General features: G+C 44.6%; 1 protein-coding gene across 2 annotated transcripts in view; it reads left to right on the top strand.

Moving 5' to 3' along the window:
* FUOM (fucose mutarotase) overlaps positions 1 to 21,363 on the top strand; it is a 126,528-nt gene that overhangs the window by 60,724 nt on the left and 44,441 nt on the right. For both annotated transcript variants that reach the window (XM_069611066.1, XM_069611065.1), the window contains exon 4: positions 11,789 to 11,887. In XM_069611066.1, the coding sequence (XP_069467167.1) occupies positions 11,789 to 11,887 (99 nt within the window). The remainder of the gene's footprint in view (positions 1 to 11,788; positions 11,888 to 21,363) is intronic.

The raw sequence follows: 21,363 nt of genomic DNA, 5'->3' as shown, positions 1-21,363 counted from the left end.
TCACATGAAAAACTCCCCATCTTGGGTGGCCTTAATATTTGGATTGACGTCCTGATGTTTGGATTGACATCCTGATGATGGCAAACCCAACAGATAGTTGGAGCTACTAGCCTACCATGCAGTTACCTCTCACACCTCATCTAGTTCTCATAAGTAGGGCCACTCTCTGGACATACATTTTTCCAGAAATATTAATCTCACCCTTCTTTCCTCTGCTTCTATTTCCTGGAGTGATTACTTTGCAAGATGTATTTACAATCACAAGCTCTGACCCAATCAAGAACAGATGCTCTTTACTAGCTGTATATCAACGCTTTAGAAAATCACTCTCTCAAATTAGCTGATAAGCCTTACTTTCTAGTCTACCACATTGTGACAACAATCCTACCGTTAACTGATTTTTTTAACAATGTCCACTTTCTTTTCAATCTGTACGGGACTCCTTTGCTCCTTTAAGTTCTCCTCAGAAAATAAATGTAGTAACCCACAGCATTCCTCTGAATGCTGACTCTTAAACAATGCTACTGTTGAAAAGAAAATGAATATCGAGAAATTAGCGATACCTCTCTCCTTTTTAAAAGTTCACAAAGCACCCAAAGCTTACAAAAAATCAATTTTTCTGGCTAAATCTACCCTTTTACATAACAAATCGATTCTGCCACTATTAGACCTGGTAAGATATTCTCAATAATCAACATTTTCATAAATCCCTCTTGTTCCTATCAAACACTTGAACCTTCACTATATTTAGAAAATCAATGTAATCTGTTTTTATGGAAAAAAACAAATCACAAAATTAATTTACTCTTCAATCTATGCAAGATTATCTTGCCTCTGAAATGCCTCCACCTGGACCAGCACCTAACCACTCATTTATTTTTTAAAGAGATCCTCTGGGATTTGATCACACCCTCAACAAGTAAACTCAACCCTACTTGCTATAGCGTAGATGTTCCATTGTTTGTAGCTAAAGCTCACGCCGGGGCTTTGGCCCACAATGTACACAATTTGTAAACCTATCTGTTATACGAGGGACCATTCCTATAGGCCTCAAATCCACTTTGACATCCTTGCTCAAGAAATCTTCTCTTGACCCAAATGAATTGGGCCATTATCGTCCTATAGCTAATATACCTTGATTGATCAAGATCTGGCGAAGGTAGTGAAATACAATTGACAGACTTAATAGAACACCTTTCAATTCAGGATCAATTCCAATTAGCCTTTCACCCCAAACATGGAACAGAAACCCCCTTGGTCTCTGTATGGGACGATCTATTATAGCACTCTGACCAGAGCTATTTGTCCCTATTGGTCATGTTAGATTTGTCCGCTGCTTTTGACACAGTAGACCGTTCGATCCTTCTTTCAAGGCTGGTAGACACTATCAGGGCTGAAGGCCTCATACTAAAATCGTTATGTATATTCGTTTCAGATGGAACGCAAATGGTGAAACCTGACCATTTCACCTCTACTTCACCCTAAGGTAACCTGTGGTGTTCCAAAGTGCTCTTCGCTGTCACCCCTGCAATCTTTAACATTGATCTTCTTCCTTTGATGTCTCTCGTTCAGAACTTTGGTATTGGGTTCCGCTCGTACGGTGATGATCCCCAGCTTTACTTGAAAATCTCTGGCCTTGAGGAGACTTTGTTTGGTGGAGGTGAAATGTTAGCTGGCCGATAACGACTTCAACATGACCCTAATAAAACCAAACTTATGCTCCTGGGACCGAAACACCTACTAAATGACTTGCCACGTCAGCCTACACCTCCTCAACTATTTGGCCTTCCAACCACATTTAAAAACCTGGGAACCAGAATTTAGGATGAATTTACAAGGTCATGAATTGGTCAAATACTTTTTTCAGCTTCAGAATACTGAGGCGTGCTCAACCTTATCGCTCTTACGAGTCTCATGCAGTAGTAGTTGGAACATTGGAAGCGAGTGGATCTCATGGGGAGGAAAACCCTTCATGGGACCAGTGACGATGACCCTGGAAGAACGCAGTATACATTTACCCCTTTGGTGTCCCACCAACTCAGGCCCCTCTGGTCCCCCATACCTTCATGTATTATAGCAGAGTAGAGGGTCTCATTAATAGTACTGAGATGAGGAAGAGTGAGACTTATCCAAGCTTAAAACAAATTGCCACTGAGACGAAGAAAATGGTACAAGGAGGTAAACGCCCACCGCGGAACCAACACAGGCGGTACAGTTTTCAAAAAGCAGCCTCAATGATAAAAAGGGAAGAAGGGCAGAATGAAGGTCCGAGCTGCAATAGGCAGAACGCTGAGCACAGCAGAAACACAGAAGCTCTGCTCCACCTCCAGAAGAGACTGGACAGCGCCCTGAGACTTCCCAAAGGTAGGGAAAGGGTTGGACCGCTTATTGGGGAACTGAGGGTGCTGAAAAACTTCACAAGCCTTGTAAACATCCTGAAGAGCAAAAGAGGATAACAATGTTTTATACAATTTGATAGAAACCTTGTAAATCTGTAAACACATCCCAAAGAGCAAGAGGGGATAACAGAGGAATTATACAATTTGATATGAACTATGTACATCTGTAAACACATCCCAAACTGCAAAAGGGAATAACGGGATTTATGCAAGTTGATACGAAGTTTGGGGATAAACCTATGTGGGATAGTCCCTGGCAGGAGAGTACATCAGGTCTATCCAAGTGGATCATATGTGAAGTAGGGACAGGGATCCTGCAGAAGAGCAGAGTCTGGAATCCATATGAAAGTGGGGAAGCCTTGCCAATGTACAACAGGGTCTGGGACCCAAATGGAAAAGGGCAATGCCCATCAGTAAAGTATATAAGGATCAAGGACCTACATCAGTGCGAAGATGCCTACAACCAGTTCCCAGAAAAAGTCGAGGAGACCCCGAGAAGATATAAAAGGATAAGACAAGGAAACCCACGACCGAGCAACCCATTTTGAACTCAAGGTTATGTAATCAAGACTGGCAGGGTAGTGAGCCAGACTAGATACGCTAATGGTGATTGCAGTATTTAGTTATTTGTAAAAGTCTATGTCGGGCCTGGCAGGTTGGTGAACTAGGCCTGATAAAAGACTGGAGAGCTACATTTGTGTTGCACAACAAGAGGAAGATGATTCTGCCAGAGGATTATGAGAACTGTGTTTTGTTAAATAAGAGGTTCCCTCCAGAAGAGTGGGACACTGTAATTTGTGTTTTACCGGCCGAGGAAGAGGTTTCCTCCAGAAAGAGTGGGGAACTATGTTTTCCTTATGAATTGAAGCAAGAACCAAGGAAGAGATTCCCCGCAAGAGATTGGGGAACTTTGTTTTCTTTATAGTTGGTCAGAACATTCAAGCAGATGACATTGAAATTAAATATTCTTTCACACACAATGTGTCTTGGAGTCTACTTCCAGAATGATAGGCTCCTCCTTCTGGATTAATGAGACATCCAGTTTTCTTTACTTAGTTTGAAAGTGTAATGGACGGAAATAGGTTTAGAGGACGGTGGACATTTTACTTTACGGACATCCTGACTGGGTCCTTAGTATTATATTTGTTGAGGCACAGTAACCCATCATAGTAATAGGGCAAGATAGGCTTTTCTTTTTCTTTGACTGTTATAAATAAAAGTCTATGCCAACCAATTTACCATCACTGTGTCAAGTCTTGTGTTTCTGCACCCTTACATAATCTAAATAAACCTGCCCAACTACCTTTTAAATCGACTCTAGATCGCTCATAATGCTGCTATTCGTCTCATTTTTCATGTACCTAAATTCATCCCCAAATCTAACCTTAGATGATCTTCGCATTAGCTTCCGGTTTGTCAACATATCAATTTGAAGATACTTTTAGTTTGTAAGTGCATCCACGGTTCAGCACCACAGTATTTAAAAGATCAAATTCACTTATACCAACCATTCGGTCCTATTCGCACAACCCAGTTGCATCTTTTAAGTAGTACCCCCTCTCGTTGCACCACTGTTGGGGATCGATACTTGTTTGTGTGTTTGTTTCTTATTTATAATGCGCATCATACCCGGGGGTAACAGGGTGCAGCGGTTACAAGTATATGCAAAGTTTAGTTACACAAATATATACAGGATACATGCAGATACAAATTATATACAGAAAGGCATATTTACAGACATGGTATGCAACAGGAGAATATACAGCTCATTCCCAGAAAGGTGTGTGTGAAAAGAGAATGGGAGAGGGATAATTATAAGCTACTGTCGTAGCAGTGAGCATAATATGATGGTAGTTAGGAGTGCTGGTTGTTGGATTTTAGCCATATGATAGTGTTAGGTCTAAACTTGTGGTAAGTTTGATCTGATCTTAGGTTAGGAGGCAGAGTGTTTCATAGTTTGGACGCTTTCACCGGGAAGCTGTTACCTCCAGTTGTGGATCGTTTGAAGCTTGGTATGGCGAGACGATCTCTATTGGTCTAGTGGATATCTGCTTGGGAAATCTCTCAGCCAGGTAGATAGGTGCGGCATTGTTTAGAGATTTGTGGGTCAGCGATAGAGTTTTTAGGAGGACTTTGTCTTGGGTTGGGAGCCAATTATTCTGTCGACTGGACTCTGAGATATGATCTCTTCTAGACGTGCCTAGGGCCGCTCTAAGAGCATTATTTTGTAGAATTTGGATTCTTTTGATGGTGGCTTTGGGTGATCCTAGGCTGTTGCTGGACCTCAACTGCGAAACTATCATCCCATCCATCGTTGATCTATGACCTTCTTACTAGCCTTATGAGAAACCTTAAAACCTACCTTTTCTCCTAATTTCAAATTGGTAACTTCATGTCAATTCATCCCTCTGCAATTTCTCTGCCAATATAACCTGCGCCCAGACGCAACTTATTTTGCATGGTCCCCTACTTGAGTGTTGCGCTACACAAATATTTAAAATCAAATTAAACCAAAATCACATTAATGGGATTTAAAATGGCACACATTTACAAAAAATGCTATTAAGTGTAGGACAATGGGCTCAATGTCAATTTTTAGAGGCAGGAGTCGGCTTCTTGCTAACCAAGTAGATTTCCATCATGCATTGCAACGAGAAATTATTCCTATGTCGCTTTTCGCTGTCCTATGTAAAATGTTTGAATATATTACGTTACAGGAGTGTAGGTCAGGTATCACTCAGAACCAATAGTGTGCCCAGTAACAACACCTGTTCCATCAAAACGCCACGCTTGTTAGGGCACCTCCCAACTAATTGTAACACCTAATGCTTTGACGTAGCAGCAGGAAATTACGATGCCCAGTAAAGATAATGTTGTGGTCATTTAGCACCTCGTGCTATTCTACTACTACAAAACCGCTACGCAGTCTCATACCTGGACTTCAACACCCTCTGCTGTTTTAGTTCCTCGCCACTGTGCTTCCCTTTTTCCTGCTCTTGCCATGGAAAGTAAGAAGGAGCTCACTCCTGTGCATCCCACTCAGGTTTTCATGGCAGCCATTGTGCTTCGTGCAATGCTTTCCTTTGTTCAAAGGGTGCACAACAGCACAGGCTCTTTCATCAAATTAAACTTCTTTTGTTTTTTTAGCCTTGTGGGCCTTTTGAACATTTGAAGGCAGTATTTGACTGATAGCATGGGGAATAAGCCTGGTTACACGTTTTAAAGTATGAAAAAGGGAGGTTGACAGGGTGTACTAAAACTGAGATTGGCCTATGACAGGTGTGTGTGTGCCCACTCCTCTTATATTTGATCTTTTTGTCCCTTGACAAAATGTCATGCTTAGGGTTCGTAGATGATGCTCAGGAGACTGTGGGGTCTGAGTGTGTAGAACCTGAAGGAGTTAAAGGAAGGGTTTCCAAGGCCCCCAACCCATTCCTTACCCATGGTGTTAATTTAATCCCATCATCTGGACGATTTCCCTCTGTGCCATATTGTACCACGATTACAGACAAAGCCCATATTGGAAACCCCTACCCTTGCTCAACCCCACTGTACATCAAAATGAACTGGAATTACAATGCCCATTTGACAAACAGATGCCGGGTACACAACACATTTGCATTGAAAACATCTCCTCAAAATGGGATAGTCATTTGCATTATTCTTAAACTGGGACAGCGGGACCCGCAAGGGAATCGGTGGCTGTGGGGTCCTGCCATTTCCAAACATCAGATATCCAACAGTGGTTTCACATAAGAACTGCCATGCACTTGCCTCTTCACAGCTTCATGTGCTACATCTTTGAAAAAAGAATTCAAACAAAAATACGCAGATGATGCCCAAATCATCTAAAAAATTGGCGATAAACAAGCAGAGAATGCAACGCTAATCGTCTGTGTTAAAGAAATCTACCAACGGATGAATACTAATAACCTCAAAATCGACCCAGACAAGACAGAAATCATGATTACACCCGACAACCAAGAAAACAACCAGTTCATCCCATGGCCCACAGAACTAACCAAGAACTGTTAAAAAGCTTGTAATACTAATGGAGATAGTTAACTGTAGAACTGCAAGGAAATTTGATAATTGAGAAATGCTTTTTCCATCTACTCCCAATCAAAAAGATTCTACCATTCCACTCCTTCATGCACAAAACACTGGCCATCATCTCCCTCATCATGTCCAGGATGGACTAAGCCAACAGCGTACACCTCGGGATGCTGGACTACTTACCGATGAGACTGCAATGAATACAGAATGCAGCTCCCTGACCTCCCCTCAAACTCTGACGAAGGGACCACATCACACAAGCGCTAAGGTTGTTACATTGACTCCCTGTCAAAAAACAAATATCCTTCAAAACAATGTGCATAACACACAGAGCAACCCACGACCAAGGAGCAAAATGTATACAAAAGAAAATGACCATCTACAAGCCAACTAGAACACTTAGATCCAGTGACGATATCCAATAACAAACCATACTCAAAACCCACCCCTCTGCATACACCTCTCAAACTCTGAACTAAACACAACCACACCTTTACAGCACCACAAACCGCATGTACTTCACAACACCACCTCAACAACAAAACAAACTACACATAGTCCTGCACAACACAACATGGCAGCCACCAACCAAAAATCACACCCACGCTCGTTGAATGGTGTATCCCAACTGAAGCTGCCAACAGCAGATCTCAGCTCTCTTGCTCTTTTCCCCGCTCAATACTACTAACCACCCCGCCTGCCCTCCTTGTATTTCAGATCCCCCAAAGCACCAAGAGACCACGCAGGTGGCAACTGTGCACGGTATAAGAACCTTTAACATTACATTATAAAGGCAGGCCTCAACTCAGTACCTGGTGTGAATGTTGGAAAGGGGTGTTGCTATGAGGAAAGAAGGAAGGGTAGCCGAGGAGAAGAAAGGAGAGCAATCAGGAGGGAAGTATAGGTAGAGTTGCTGGAGTTGAGAGGAGAGGAGGGAGGAAGGAGAACATGAAAGGAGGGAGACCATAGTGGAAGGAGCTGGGCAGGGGAGTAGAAAGTGGAGGAAGCCAAAATAGAGCACAAAGACCAGGATGGGAGAGTAGAAGATAGAGGAGAGTGGAAAAAGCTGTAGAGAGGAGTAGAAAGTGGAGAAGTGGAAAAGCACTTGGAGAGGGGATTAGAGATGGGAGGATGATAAGGGAGTGAGAACAAGAGGTGAGCAAAGAGAAAAGCTGTGAGAGTGTACAGAAGAGTGAACGATCTGAACCACCCAAGGAGAAACAAATTGAGACTGGGGAAGTGAATTGGGAGAAGGAAAGAGAACCAGGAACAGGAAAGCGATCTGGAAAGGCCAAGATACCAGTGGCATCAAGAGAGGCAAGGCAGTGACAGGAGTGGAAAAGGAGCTAAGAAAGGAGGAAGGAGGTGAAGAGGGATCTATGTTTGCAGGGCACAGATGAGGAGACAAGAGATACTATATTATACCAGGAGGTTGAGGAGGGATATAAAGCTATCCTGTGGCAGAGGCACTTGACCACCCAGTGCTGACAGCGACTGTGGCAGAGTTGATCCCCATAATCCTGGGGCTCGCACCAGAAGCTTACCAGGCCCAGTGAAATCTGGCAAAGCTTGTGCGAGGAGTGGCCTCATCCAAAGCAAGCCTGGCCCATAGGGCCCTGCAGGTGGATTGGACCACTTTGGACCTCGGCATCCCGGCCAAGCCGGTGACCGAGAAAATAAAGAAAAATAACTAAAGGGACTGAGTGTTTGAAAAGTGTTTGGTACACTGGGTGCATTAGGGAGAGAGTGGAGGGAGAAGCTGAACGTGATCGGAATTGTGAAAACATATGCAGTCCCAAAGCAGCCATGCTCATCCCAAGAACAGTTGCGTCACCTTGGTTCCCATTGAGACCCATTGGCACAGAGTGCAGTGTAGAAATCCATTTTGCTTCCACTATCCTTCACAATAGTTGCCGGTTGCCACCTATAATTCTGATTTGTGAAGAAGATAAGTAACACTGCCCACATATGAGTGTGTAATCATGTTTTGCAACTAATCAATTGCTTAATTTGTAGAGTGCAAGGATTATTATATTCAAATGTCTTGGTTTTCTCTGTGCAAAACGTGATGCTACATTTGTCATACTCCACTAGATGGGCAACAGAGTAGATGGTGTGTTTGTTAGAGAAGCACGTTTTATGTCACTGGTGCAAAGTTTGCTGCTTAGGTTAGATTCCTTTATCTGTGTGGAAAACCTCTCCCAGATTCTTGCCATTGGATAAGAGATGTCAGGCTTATTTCAGGACTTTATATATCTCATGGCTATGACTGGAGAATGCATTAATTAATTTGATGTCATTGATGTTGAGGAGGTCACCCGTGTTTTGCATACCTGTAAAGTTTTTCATTATTAGCATTAGTTTGAGTTCTGGCATGCTGAAATGTTTGACTCTGATAGCTGTTGTAGCGGAGGTGTGCTGCTCCTGCTGCATGTGATTGTGTTGGAAATTCCGAGCTGCTGTTGCACCCGTGTCTTGTCTTCATAATTCTCACTATACGGGTAGCTTTTGGGGTGTGCACTGTTGGCATGTGTCAATGGGTCTCCTGAAAACTTTACTGGCCAGTACATGATTATATATTTAGAGTTCCAAGTCCAGAAAGCCTGCCTAGTCTCTATGCGACTGGGGATAATGCATTCCAAGTTGTATTGATTGCTGTTGAGCTGATTAATGGAGCCACCGGGTGTGTGAGAAGCCTTTCAGTGCTTACCACTTTTTACCGAAATTCACAACAGATGGGCACAGAGTAAGGAGGGAGGACCTGTCTTTGACCCTGTGGAGGGAAATTGAAGTCTAGTTTGGATTTTTTTGTTTCGCTTTATTGTGGTTGTAGGATGAGTGATAGTGGAGCAGGAACATAGTTGAAGAACTGAAGGAGCGAATGGCTGGAGGCATATTGGAAAATGAAGGTGAGCGAAGCTTCTAGAACAGAAAGGAGTTGCTGATTTACTTGTGGATTGGAAGTGAAGTGCAAGCAGGTAATGATCGGAAGGGGTGCCATCAAATGAGGGGTGTTGGGCAGTGAAGAGGTTTGGGAGGTTGAAATCCCTAACGAGGCCAATGGGAGTTGTGTGAGGGGGTTGAGGGTGATGTTAGCGCCCAGAAACAATGATTTGGGAGCACCAACTGGTCTAGTGGAAAACAAATAGTAAGCTAGTTGAAACAAGGAATTGAGCAGCAATATGGTTGACGAAAGCAGGGTGCGAAGGGTAGATGGGAAAGCCAGTGTGTAGAGGAGCGAATATGGCAGTGTCATAGGGGTGACCCATGTTTCCAATTCTAATAACTTGGAGATTGTGTGCTGAGAGTCAACAATGTCGTTGAGGAAAGAGAATTTGTTAAGGCGGGATTGGGTAATTTGTAACCCAAGAGTAAGATGGGTAGTTGGGGTGATGGGGACAGAATGGTGAACCCATGATGGGATCCAAGGGAAGAAAATGAGATTGGAGCTAGTAAAGTGTAACTTTTGTGATGTGAAAGAAGGATGGGAAAGGGGTGCCAGGAGGGGATAGGCAGAAGAAATGGGGGTTAGTGGCTGGATATGTGAAAGGCTGGTGGAGTGCAGTGAGGAGAGCAGATATGATGGTACAATCTTGTTTGCTCAGCGGATGCGACCTGGAAAATAATTGATACATAGGTGGTTATGCCCGACTGTTGTTGTGACCAACCACCCTTGTGGAGTAGAAAAAGAACTTCATAGTAACTACGTACTAAGCCTGGAATGTTTGAGGTGCAATGCTGTAACTAATTTGAACTTGGAAACCACAATTTGAAGCTGGACATTATAGAACCTTTTTGTGACACCTCCATGTGACCAGTGAGAACTCCCTGGGTATACTGGCAAAGAGGGCATGTCTGAAAGCATCAAAGTCAATCACAATTTGGGAGAAAAAAGGGCTAGCTCTTCCTGTGGGGCAACATACTTTGAATAGTAAACTGGTGGATCTGTCAATGGCAAGTGTTCAGCTGTAGTGAAGCAACTCCAGAAGCAGCGTCGGCTGTGAACCTGAGATTGCGAATAGCCCACTTGAAGGGGAATCGGCACAAGGCCATTCATGTACAGGAAAACCCACTGCCACCGGAGACCCTGCCATGGAACTGGTGAAGACTCTGAGTAATGCTTGCTTAAAAAATTGAAGAGTCTGGTTGAGCTTCTTTAAAGAATGTATACGCCCTGCAACCAAGAGGTTAGTCAAAGCCCCAGAGCCCTAGTTGTTTGAGGAACCCAAGAATTTGCTGAGAGGCTATACCGGACAACAGAATAACCCTGTCAAGAGGCTAGACTGTTATTTCGGTTGACCCTTATTGTCCAACTATCCGAAGGTCTCTTCAACAGAAGCCCAACTTTTTAGAAGCCAAGATGGGACAAGGCCCTGGCGAACCCTCCCCTTTTATAAAGAGGTAATGTTTGACCTAGGGTTTCCTGGATTTGCCTTGTCATATTGGCTGCAATTTGCCACGTAATAGACATGCTGGTTACATCCAAATAATGAATACATAGGCTGACTATGACCAAAGAAAATAAAAGGTCGTTGGATGGCCAGAAGGATGTGTTCAGAGCTTGTTGCTTGGAGTTCATTGACCCTGGATTGATGTGGAAGCCCTTTTGTGGATAAGGGAGGAGGGAGAGTCGGGCGAATCGGGTGAATCCGTAAGGCCTTCTGCCTTACTGCCCCGGCCCTGATGCCACTACTGCAAAAAAATAAAATAATGCAGATGTGCCTGAGGGACGTGATCGTCGAGAGACCAAATCACAAAGCCAATGAGACACTGCGTTGCAGGTTGGGTCCTTTAGCTCCAAAGGTGTTGCTGAGAAAGCAAGAGTCACCTGAGGAATAGTGTGGCATTCTGACTGGTTTCACATAAAATGCTTTAGCATGATGGACAGCCGTGAAGCACACTGTACCTGGCCTGCTTCTCCACATCATAGGTGCATACATACAGTAGCGTGTAGTTGCTGTCATATTTTACAGGGTAGTCTATCTGTTTTTTTCCTTCAATCTTTTTATGTTCTCTTTTTATGTTTTGTGATTACTTGGATTTTCATTTTGTTTCTTGCCGTTGTTGTGCTCTCTATGTAGTATGTGGCTTTCTTCTTTGTGACTCTGTGGACTTTCATCCTTTCTTTCTGTAGATGAAATGCGTTTTGGTCAATGTTGACTCCACTTTTTTCTGTTCGAGCACCTTTATTACCCATACTTGGAACTTTTCGTTCCAGTGCAGTTGCTTTTGGGCGTCGCTGTTCCGCTTTCATTAGAGATCTCCAAATAACGACTGTGTCTCCTGAGGAGAGTGTAATTTCTTTCTCACCATGCTTCTTTCTCACTCTCCAGGCTGCAGTGATGGATCTGGTCGAAGACGATCAGAAGCAAGGCCTGGAAACTCCAGTGTGGGCCGAGTACAAGCGCCTACTGGCCAACGCTGGATCAGAGGTGAGTCTCTATTGCAAGCAGTGTTGGCATACTATGTTGAGCTTAACAGATTTAGTTCTCTGGAAAGAATTGCCTCTGCCCGATTGGGCAATCTGGCTACTGTGGAAATGGCAGAGCTGTTCCTGTTTTGAATGTGAAGGTGCATCACTGTGGGTAGGGGAATGGTGGCGTTTTTTTTAAAGCAGAATGTTGGCCACTGTGATAGGTCTGGCGGACGTCTGGGAAAAAAGTGGTGGTCAATGCAGCAAGGCTTGAGTGCTAAATTAAAAAAAAATGGGTGGCCGGTGACTAGCGCATTGGGAAGTAACGTCACGGAAAGTGAAGCTAGGAGACATTTAATGATTTTATATGCAGACTTCTTCTGGTCTAATGCCTAACAGTGTCGCATTTCAAGTGCGCAGACCCAGGTTCGAGTCTCGGTCGCACAGCTGCACACTTCAAGTGTGTAAAGAAAATGTTTTTAAAATTCCTTAAAAACACAGGAACGACGCTGTTCATCCGCGTGGCCCCTCGACTTGAGACGTGGGTCACTGGAAGTAGTTTGTGTTGGAAAGGAACATCTGACTATTTTGCAAAAGGTAGTTCCAGTGGGAGGTTAAAATATGAGTACATGGGCAGGTTAGAGATGGACAATGGGGAAATGGAAAATGTGGCTTGTTTAGAAATGGGAATGGTGGTCCTAGTGTTAAGAGTTGAGGTGGTCACTGTGTGAAGTGCAAAACTGGCAACAGTAGCAACTACAAAGGTAGTTGCTGTGGAAAGAGAATATGTCGTGACCCAGGGGCTGAGGTGTTTACTTTGAGGAGATAAGCAGCCACTACTGGAAGGTGCGAGGTGTCCAATGAGGGAAGGAACTAGATGGATGGTGCATATCATTGACAAACCTTGGTTATTTGTGCTTTCTCAGTGATTGACCACAATTTAGCCTGAACAGTAACCAAAGTTGCCCTCATTTAAGGGATAGCTGGCACCCAATGGGGGAAGGATTGAGGTGGCTAACGTCGGGATGTTAGAGGTGGTTGCTGTGAGAAGAACAATGGCCATTTTGTGATGGAGAAGGGGCTATGTAGGGAAAGCAAGATGTGTGTATTGGAATTGGGTGTATGTGGTCAATGTGGGTAGTACTGTACACAGAGAAGCAGCCCAGAAGATCACAGTTGAGACTCCGCTCTTGCAACTCACAATCTAATGTTCATCCTTCTAGCACCCCTTCACTTTGTCCACATATCGGACCCAGCAACCAAGGTGAAAAATAATGTGTTTGATTTTGATTGCTATGCATGTTTTGGCTGCTAAAAAAGGCTTATCTGCTTCCACTGGTTTTGTGGCCCAAGATATGTGGTCCTACTAAGTTCCCAAAAATTCAGCACGTGTCATAGACTCAGCAGAACAATTTAGGAAGTGATGAAGCCAGTAGATTTTACGCTAAGCTATCCATGCCCATCTTTAAAATGAACTGTACGCATACGTGTAAAAGATATAATTTTCTTACATATATGCTAACGTACGTATGGGAAATTACATCAAACAAGCCCTACCCAATTGGGAGTTGGGGGTGGAGGGTCTAGTCCCCAGTTCCCAAAACATCACCTGTGCTGAAAATGTAAACCCTGATACCACTCTTTTTCCCATTACCTCTCACAGCAGTTGCTGGCCACTGTCCTCGCTTTTCTCTTTCAGAACCAAAACTCACAAAATCTCGCCGGGAGCAGCAGAGAAGACCCAGACCGGATTCAAACAGCAACATGACACCCAAGATGGCAAGGAGTCTTCACCTCATCCCTATACAGACCAGCAACCCAGGAAAGCAGAAACCTCATCATCCAAGAAGAAAAACTAACCTCCAGACCCACAGCTTGAAGGAACAACAGCAAGGAAAGCAGCAGAGGTTGTCAGGGAAACGGTGCTGGAAAAGAGATGTGGCAGCTGGAAATTGGTTATACGGGTGAGTTCACAAAAGGAGCTGGAGGGGGACCAAGAGACCAGGCGGATGAAACACAGTGGAGCATAGTGTTGGCGAGTTGGTGGCAGAGTTAATAAAAGGTGAGGTATTTGAGAGAGGGAGTGGTAATGGTGGTGTTTAGTGTAGTGTGTGTATTGCGGAAATTGGGGGGGGAGAAGTTTAAGAGGTGAGAGTGACAAAGAAAGGTAGAAGATAGTGTGGGAGATAGAAGTTGGGTAGTGAGTGTAGTAGTTGGTGTGAGTGGGAGGAAAAGCGAGTGTTGGGAGAGAGTGGGGCTAGAAGAGCGGGGTGTAGAAGTGAGGTGCGAGGCATAGGGCACAGTAGAGCAGTGGGAGGCTGTGAGAGTAGTGAAAATGTCTGTATTGGAAGAGTGAATAGAGCAGCATATCCCTACATTTGCTAGAGAGGAGAGCAGTAGTAGAACGGAGGAAGTAGTAGTAGGAGGGAAGGAGTAGTGGCATCAAAGGGTGGAGGTGAGAACTAGTTGTGAGAGTGTTAAGTGCCAGGCTTATCAGGGTCTTGCAGCATGCTTTTCTCTGAAAAATAGGGCCTACCTTCTGAGGAAGCCACCCTGTTGGTTTCACAGAAACAACCAACGTGAAATACCCCAAAGAAAAGGACCAAGGAAGTGGGGGGGGATAAACTCCTCCATTAGAGGGGGAAAACCCAGCAGGAAAGGATTCTTGTGAAGAATTCAAGGTCCAAAAGGTTTTCAGAAGAACAGGCAAGCAATGAAAAGTCTAAGGGGAACTGAAGGTGAAGGAGGTGAATTTTTCAGGAATAAATGCTGAACAAAAGCAGGAATGAACAGCTGTGAAAAACACAGGAACCAAAAAGGGGCAAGGAATGAGCAGAATGAATATGGAAGCTACAGAAGTCCAAGGGGTCATACTGAATCACTTATGCAATAAGGCTTATTGCCCCTCTGGCTCTCCACAAAGAAATACCTGCCAGCGAACACAGGGCACAGTTCACCAGAACCGGAAGTGCAGCTGCCATCTTTGGATTGGTGTCAAGGAACCATTGAGTCGCCATCTTGGTATCGGCTGCAATGGAGCCATCGAGCCACCATCTTGGAAAGGGCACAGAGCCAGGTAGTGCAGCGAGAGCAGAGGTTCTAGCGATGCAGCAGGGGGAACTGATTCGCGACAGAGAGCAGTATTTGTAAGAGCAGTAGTTATGAGAATAGTAAGAGTAGGGAGTGCGAGAGAGGGAGAGAAAGAGAGAGAGTAAATAGTAGTAATAGACAGGGAGTTGTAGTAGAGAAAGAGTTTTAATAGAGCAGAAGTAGTAGTAGAGATGGGGCCAGTAGGAGTAGTGATGGCACAGAAGGCGTAGCAGTAGGGTAGAGAGTTGAGACTAGCAGTAGGTGTAGAAGGAGGAGGAGAGTCTCAGGAAGATATTCATATCAATGGGACAGAGGATAAGGACGTGGGAAGGTGAGAACGTTGGGGAAGTTGGTTGGACGCAGGAGAGTTTTAAGAGGAGGAGCCGAATAGTAAGGAGATAGAGAGCTGGAAGATCAGACACCACACATACACCACCCTACCCAAACGTACCATCACTAGTGAAGGGCCAGGTAGAAACTCTTTGAAGGAGTTAATCAGCTGGCACTTAAGGGGGCCATCTGTATTTAGACCAGTATTAGAGAGTAAGGGCTACCGAGCAGTAGCACTAACTGGAAGTTACAGAAGCCTGGACTAGGGGAGGTGTCCCAAAGGAGACGAGTGAGTGAGAGAGATGGCCCTAGCGCCACTTTCCCAAAGCCCCTTTTCCAACTGTTTATTTATCAGTCTATCACCATTTCTCTAAACAACAGTCCATACTTTGGTTTCGTGTCACTAAAACAAAGTTCCAGCCGACTTCATTGTTATACAGGCCATCTGCGACACAACACACATTTTTTTAAACTTAAAGGAAACCTAATGGAGATGTAAATTGTGAAATTATTTTTTTTTATATGCCAGACACTTGTATACTAAACACTCATATGCCTTATGACACACGCTCGTATGACACATGTACATACGACACATGCTGTTATGACACACACACTTACACACACCCACACACACACACACACACACACACATGAGAAACACACACAAAGACAACTCTCCAACCTACACGAAGAACCTTGAAACACTTGTGTACAGGCATGTTCTAAATGCCATATCATATCAAGACACAATTACGACACAAGCGCTTACAACAAACACATACACACTTGCCACACAGGCTCTTACAACACACACTGTTACAACACACATGCACTTTCACGTACCCTCTTACATTGCACGCTCATATAGCAGATGCTCTTACAAGACACTCTCTTAAGACAAATGCACTTATGGCACTGTGAGAAACCCAAAGATGCCTCACTTACTAGTCCGTGAGGATGTGTCATCCAGGTGGCCAGGGCACGTCCATCGCTATTGGACCAGTGGGGGAGGATCACCTGGGTGAGGGGTCTTCGGGGAGTAGAAGTGGGACACTGAGGGTTGAGAGGTGGTCTCCCCTTCCCTGTAACATCTTTTCCCCATCCTACCCTGTAGGGTATTTAGAAGCTCTACCCCTTTGCCCGCACTAACATTACTTACATGGCAACAGACAACGGACTAACACCAGAGCCGTTTACCTGACATGTCCCAACACGCGGGTCAGGCAATTGACAATAACCAAGCACACCTGACGGCCCTTTACCTTCCCGACAGGGATACAAGGCAGAGCACGAAAGCAAACTTCGAGCAATGCCGAATGCACAAGGAGACAGCAACACCTAACTGGCAGTTCAAAAGGAGAAGAAAGGTGGTGAGACCTGGAAGGGCGACGAAGGGGAAATTGCCCTTGCCCTGTTCAACTTAGACCTGCAAAGCATCCGAAAGGGAAAGCATAAGACCGGGAGTTGCAGCTGGCGTGTGGAACAGCAGACGGCAATGGTACATGGGTGCTTCCTGCTTCGATAATGCAGGCGGAGAGGAAAGCTGGCTACTCTGGTACTATCCTTGACTTCAGAGATCAGAGAAGCCAACGGGTTCAGCACAGCCGGTGAGTCGGAGGAAGCTGATCGCAAACCGAACTGTGTTGAGCCCAAGGTTGCAAGAAGCAACATTTTGAACGCAGGGAATCTGAAAGAGAAAGAACTTGTGTATGTGTTTGAATTTTAAAGAAAGCCCAGTTGAGGTCCCGGCGTAGAGGAGTCAGCACCACATGGGCGCTCATTTGAAAGACTCCGAGCGGGACCTGTTCTTTGAAAGCACAAGAACCATAAGGCCATAGGAAACGGTCGCGTGAGGCATCCGAGTGGTCCTACAAGGGTCACATCAGGTCCCTTGTAGAATCGAAAGTCTCTGACTTGGTGCCAGAGGAAAGCTAGGGGAAGGGAACCCTGTTTTCTGATAAAATTGTGGAACAAGGCAAGTGTGATCCCGACATAAGGATGCAGAAAGAAAGCACGAAAGAAAACCCTGTTTTCTGATGAGAATGATGGTAACTGAAGGGACAGCTCTCATACTGGCAGGGCTATGAGCTGAAAAACGAATAGAAACAAGGGGGGTGTCCTACCATCAATATTTCGATATTTACATATATTTTATGCAAACCGGTTCACCTTTAACATGTATCACATAGACAAGAAAATCTTTGCCTTGCTTGAAACCTAGGCGAAAAGTAGACAAAACACTTTTGAACTAATCTGTGTTCACACAGCTTTTATTAGTTATCTGCTGAAACTCTTTTTGTTTTTTTATATCAATATTTTACTGAAAAAGACTTATTTTGGGTTTCAGTATGACATTTTGTGGGTCATTTAGCATAATACGAGGTGCAAATCAAACAACAACAACAAAACAAGTGCAATACATTTTGTGTTCAACAAAAAGTCCTGAATGACTCAACTCTGTACATGTATTGATTTCGTATGTTGGAAACTTCTCATTTGATAAACATACAGTACAGGCTTAAAGAAAAGCAAGGTAGTGGTAAACAGGGATTGAAAACAAATCAAGGCTCTAATAGTGCAGCAAGGGTGCTGCATATCTGTAGTCCCAAAGGATGTGTGGAGTATCACATTCCTTTATAGAGACTTCTCTGAGGACTAACATGCCAGGCAGGAGGGTGACCTAGTGGTAGGTCTACGTCAGGATGTCAATCAGAAAATAATAAATAGTGAGGACTGTAAGGGCACAAGGAGTGTGGCGTCCAGTGACGTTTCGGCTTATCGATGAAGTAGCCTTCTTCTAGGGCCAGGACAAGGTCTCCCTAAGGGAGGGACATATCAAAGTATTGGGTTAGTGGTGAGGACTCTCTGATGCTCAGGTGTACAGTTGTGAAGATATATATACTTGGTAAAAGGATAAAATCTTATTAAAAACACGTGTGGTTTGAACACGCGCCAGTAAAGCACTGACCTTGAGTGTGTACCTCAAATCTCCTCCCAGTGATGGGAGAGGGCTGGGGGCCGTGGACAATGGCAATCTCTTTAGGTCGATTAGATGTCTCAGGTAGTACAGGGTTGGGCAGATTTGACTGGACATAAGGAAACAAGGAATGTTTCAGTTTGAGTATAGCGGACTTAATATCCCGTGCATAGCATTCAGACTGCACAGGAATCTCGATTGAGAGCAAGGCGTTATTTACCTGCTCCTGTTGAGGGACAGATGCGAAGGATTGAGGTGACCGTGGGCGTCTGGTAGGTGGAAAGACAACTGCTGTTTCCTAAATGTAAGAGGATGGCCATGTTAGGCTGTGGCCCCACAATGGTAGAAAAGGACAGTTACTGTCCCAAGCGTATTCACAACGTAGCATCAGGCTGTTACTTGTTGTAAAGTCGAGTAGATCGTAAATAGGGGTTCAGTGGGGCAGAGAGGGTAGCAACGTGTCTTACGTTGTTGGGACCTCGCAGGGAATGGGGAGGTCTGCAGCTGTTTGAAAATAAGTAAGGTTCATGCCTGCAAGAGCACTATGCTGGGCAATTGCGCATGCGCAGTGTGGTCTGCGTTCTGTTGTCAAGCAGACGGAACAGGAAGACAGGCGCTTACTGAGAGGGGAGTCAAGGGGCTCACCGGCCGGAACATAATAGGCTAAATCGGCACAGGAGTAGGGGGTGAACCCCAGATGAAGGGCAGGCATGCATTGGGTCTGGACCGTGGTGTGGTCTGGAGCTGTAAGAGACTAGATCATGCGCATGCCTGTGAGAGCACTATGCTGGGCAGCTCCGCATGCACACTGTTGTCCGCGTTCCGTTGTCATGGAGACGGAACGGGAAACCCAGCTCTCCCTAGGAGGGGATTTGGTGGGCCCACGGGAAGGTACAGAAGATGCTGTAAAAGCAGAGGAGAAAGGGGTGTACACTCCAATTTCGGGGCAGGCGTGTCATGCTGCTCAGTGTCTGGACCCTGGTGATGCGTGGTGGGCTGCAGGGGTGGTCCCAGGGGGCACAAGACTCAGGGAGGCTAAGTGTGGGGGGGCTCTAAAGAGGTCATGTGTAGGGTCTGATGGGTATGCTCTGGGTCAAGAGCATGCGTACCATGAGGCTAGTGGCAGAATAAAACTGATGGGATTTACCCTGTTACACACCTGCTTATTGCAGTGAAGGCTTCACTCTACCTTGATACAGTGTAATAACATTAACAAGGTCTTGTAGATACAGAAATGGGCTCATGTTCTATTGGGGCATAATCCTTAATGGAATGCACAAAATCCCTGCGTGGTGTTATTACACATTCCAGTAAGTAACTATGTATAGGGTCCACTGGGTTGTGCCTCGTTCAGTCCCATGGTCATAGATTTAAGCTTAAAGATCCTTTATAGTTCAAAGCGCTCGTTGCGTTAGTTGTGTTGAGCACTTTGTCTACCACCCACCACTCTAGGTCATCTGGGTCGTGTTGGAGTTCAAGAAAGTGGGACACTAATGGTGCTGTATGTGTTCTACAGTGGATCCTGGACCTGTGTTCTCCAATTCTTTTGTTAATTTGTCGTTTGGTTTGGCCTACGTAACGTAGACCACACGGGCATTCTATAACATAGATGACATTGGACGTCTTGCAATTAGAAAAGTGTCTAAAATGCCATTCCTTGTTGTCTATAAGAAATGAAGTCATCTTGTTGGTCAACCGGCACACTGTGCAAGTCCTGACCTCGGATCACTCTCATGTTCCACATTTCGGTTTTGGCGCTTTTCTTGCTAGTTCTAGCATGTATGATCACATCTTTGAGATTCTTTGAACGGTTCAATGCCATTCTTGGCGTTGGTTCTTCTGGCAAGCTCAATTGTACTAAAGGCCAGAACTTTTTTAGGAGTCCCTTGAGCTTGTTGGTAGTTGGTTCAAAGGTGGAGACACAGTCATAACATCATCATTAGTAGTCTTATGTGGTTTAGGAGTGAGTAGTGATTCTCTTGCTGTATAACAGGCTCTCTTTTTGGTATTCTTAAGGAGTTTATTGGGGTATCCTCTGGATGCAAGTTTGTTTTGTAGAACCGTCACGTGTGTCTTAAACTGTTCGAGATCTGTGCAATTCCTGCGGATTCTTAAGAATTGCCCATAGGGAAGGTTGTCTTGTAGATTTTTTGGATGATGACTCCTTTATTGCAGGATGGTGTTCCTGTCCATGTCTTTCTTAAATATTGTGCATTCCTGTTTCTTGTTTATTGGCCTGATGAAAAGATCCAAAAGTTGATCTCCAGGTTACTATTGGTCATAGTGAATTGGATCTCTTGTGTTTGTAGGTTAACCCAGTTGAAGAAACTTTCCAGAGTGTCACTTTGCCCTTTCCAGATGAAGAGAATATCATCGATATATCGATGCCAAAGGGAAATGTTGTTCAAAAAAGGGTTGCAGATATTCAATACATGGCTGTGTTGGTATTCCGCCATGTAAATCACTGCCATGCTCGGCGCGAAGGCTGCCCCCATGGCTGTGCTGCAGGTTTGAAGGTAAAATACATAATCAAATTAGAAGAAATTGTTTGTGAGGGCTAGTTCAAGCAACTCTACAATAAAGTTAGTGGGCACCCTCTTCTGTGTCATATGATGCGTGAGATGGTGTCGTATGCATTCCACTGCTGCATCCTGCGGTATACTTGTATAGAGGCTTTTGCTGTCCATAGTGACCAGCAGGTTTTCCTCTTGGTTGAATGGTTGATGTTTGAACTTGACTATGGTCGACATGTTGTCCCTGTGATAAATCAGCATTTGTTGGCTCAGTGGTTTGAGAAAATGATCAATTAATTTGCTGATAGGTTCTAAGATCGAACCGCACCCTGAGACAATGGGTCTCCGGGGGGGGAGGGGTTATGTTGTATTTGTGAGGCTTGGGTAGGGCATAGAACACAGGTGTTCTACCTTCTGAGGTGTTAAGGAAGGTCTCTTCTCCGTCCGAAATCCAATTGTGCTCTAAGGCAAACCTCGTAATTTCTTGTATTTTGATTTTGATTTCTACAGAGGGCTCTTTTTTCAGAGAAATCATGAGGGAGGCCCAAATTGCAAGGAGGATTCAAGCCAGACAGAGGGAGA

Source organism: Ambystoma mexicanum, chromosome 8 (genome assembly GCF_040938575.1).
Source record: "Ambystoma mexicanum isolate Mex_15411 chromosome 8, UKY_AmexF1_1, whole genome shotgun sequence".
NCBI lineage: Eukaryota > Metazoa > Chordata > Amphibia > Caudata > Ambystomatidae > Ambystoma > Ambystoma mexicanum.
Note: the sequence above shows the minus strand (reverse complement) of the source record. Positions and strands in the feature narration are given on the sequence as shown.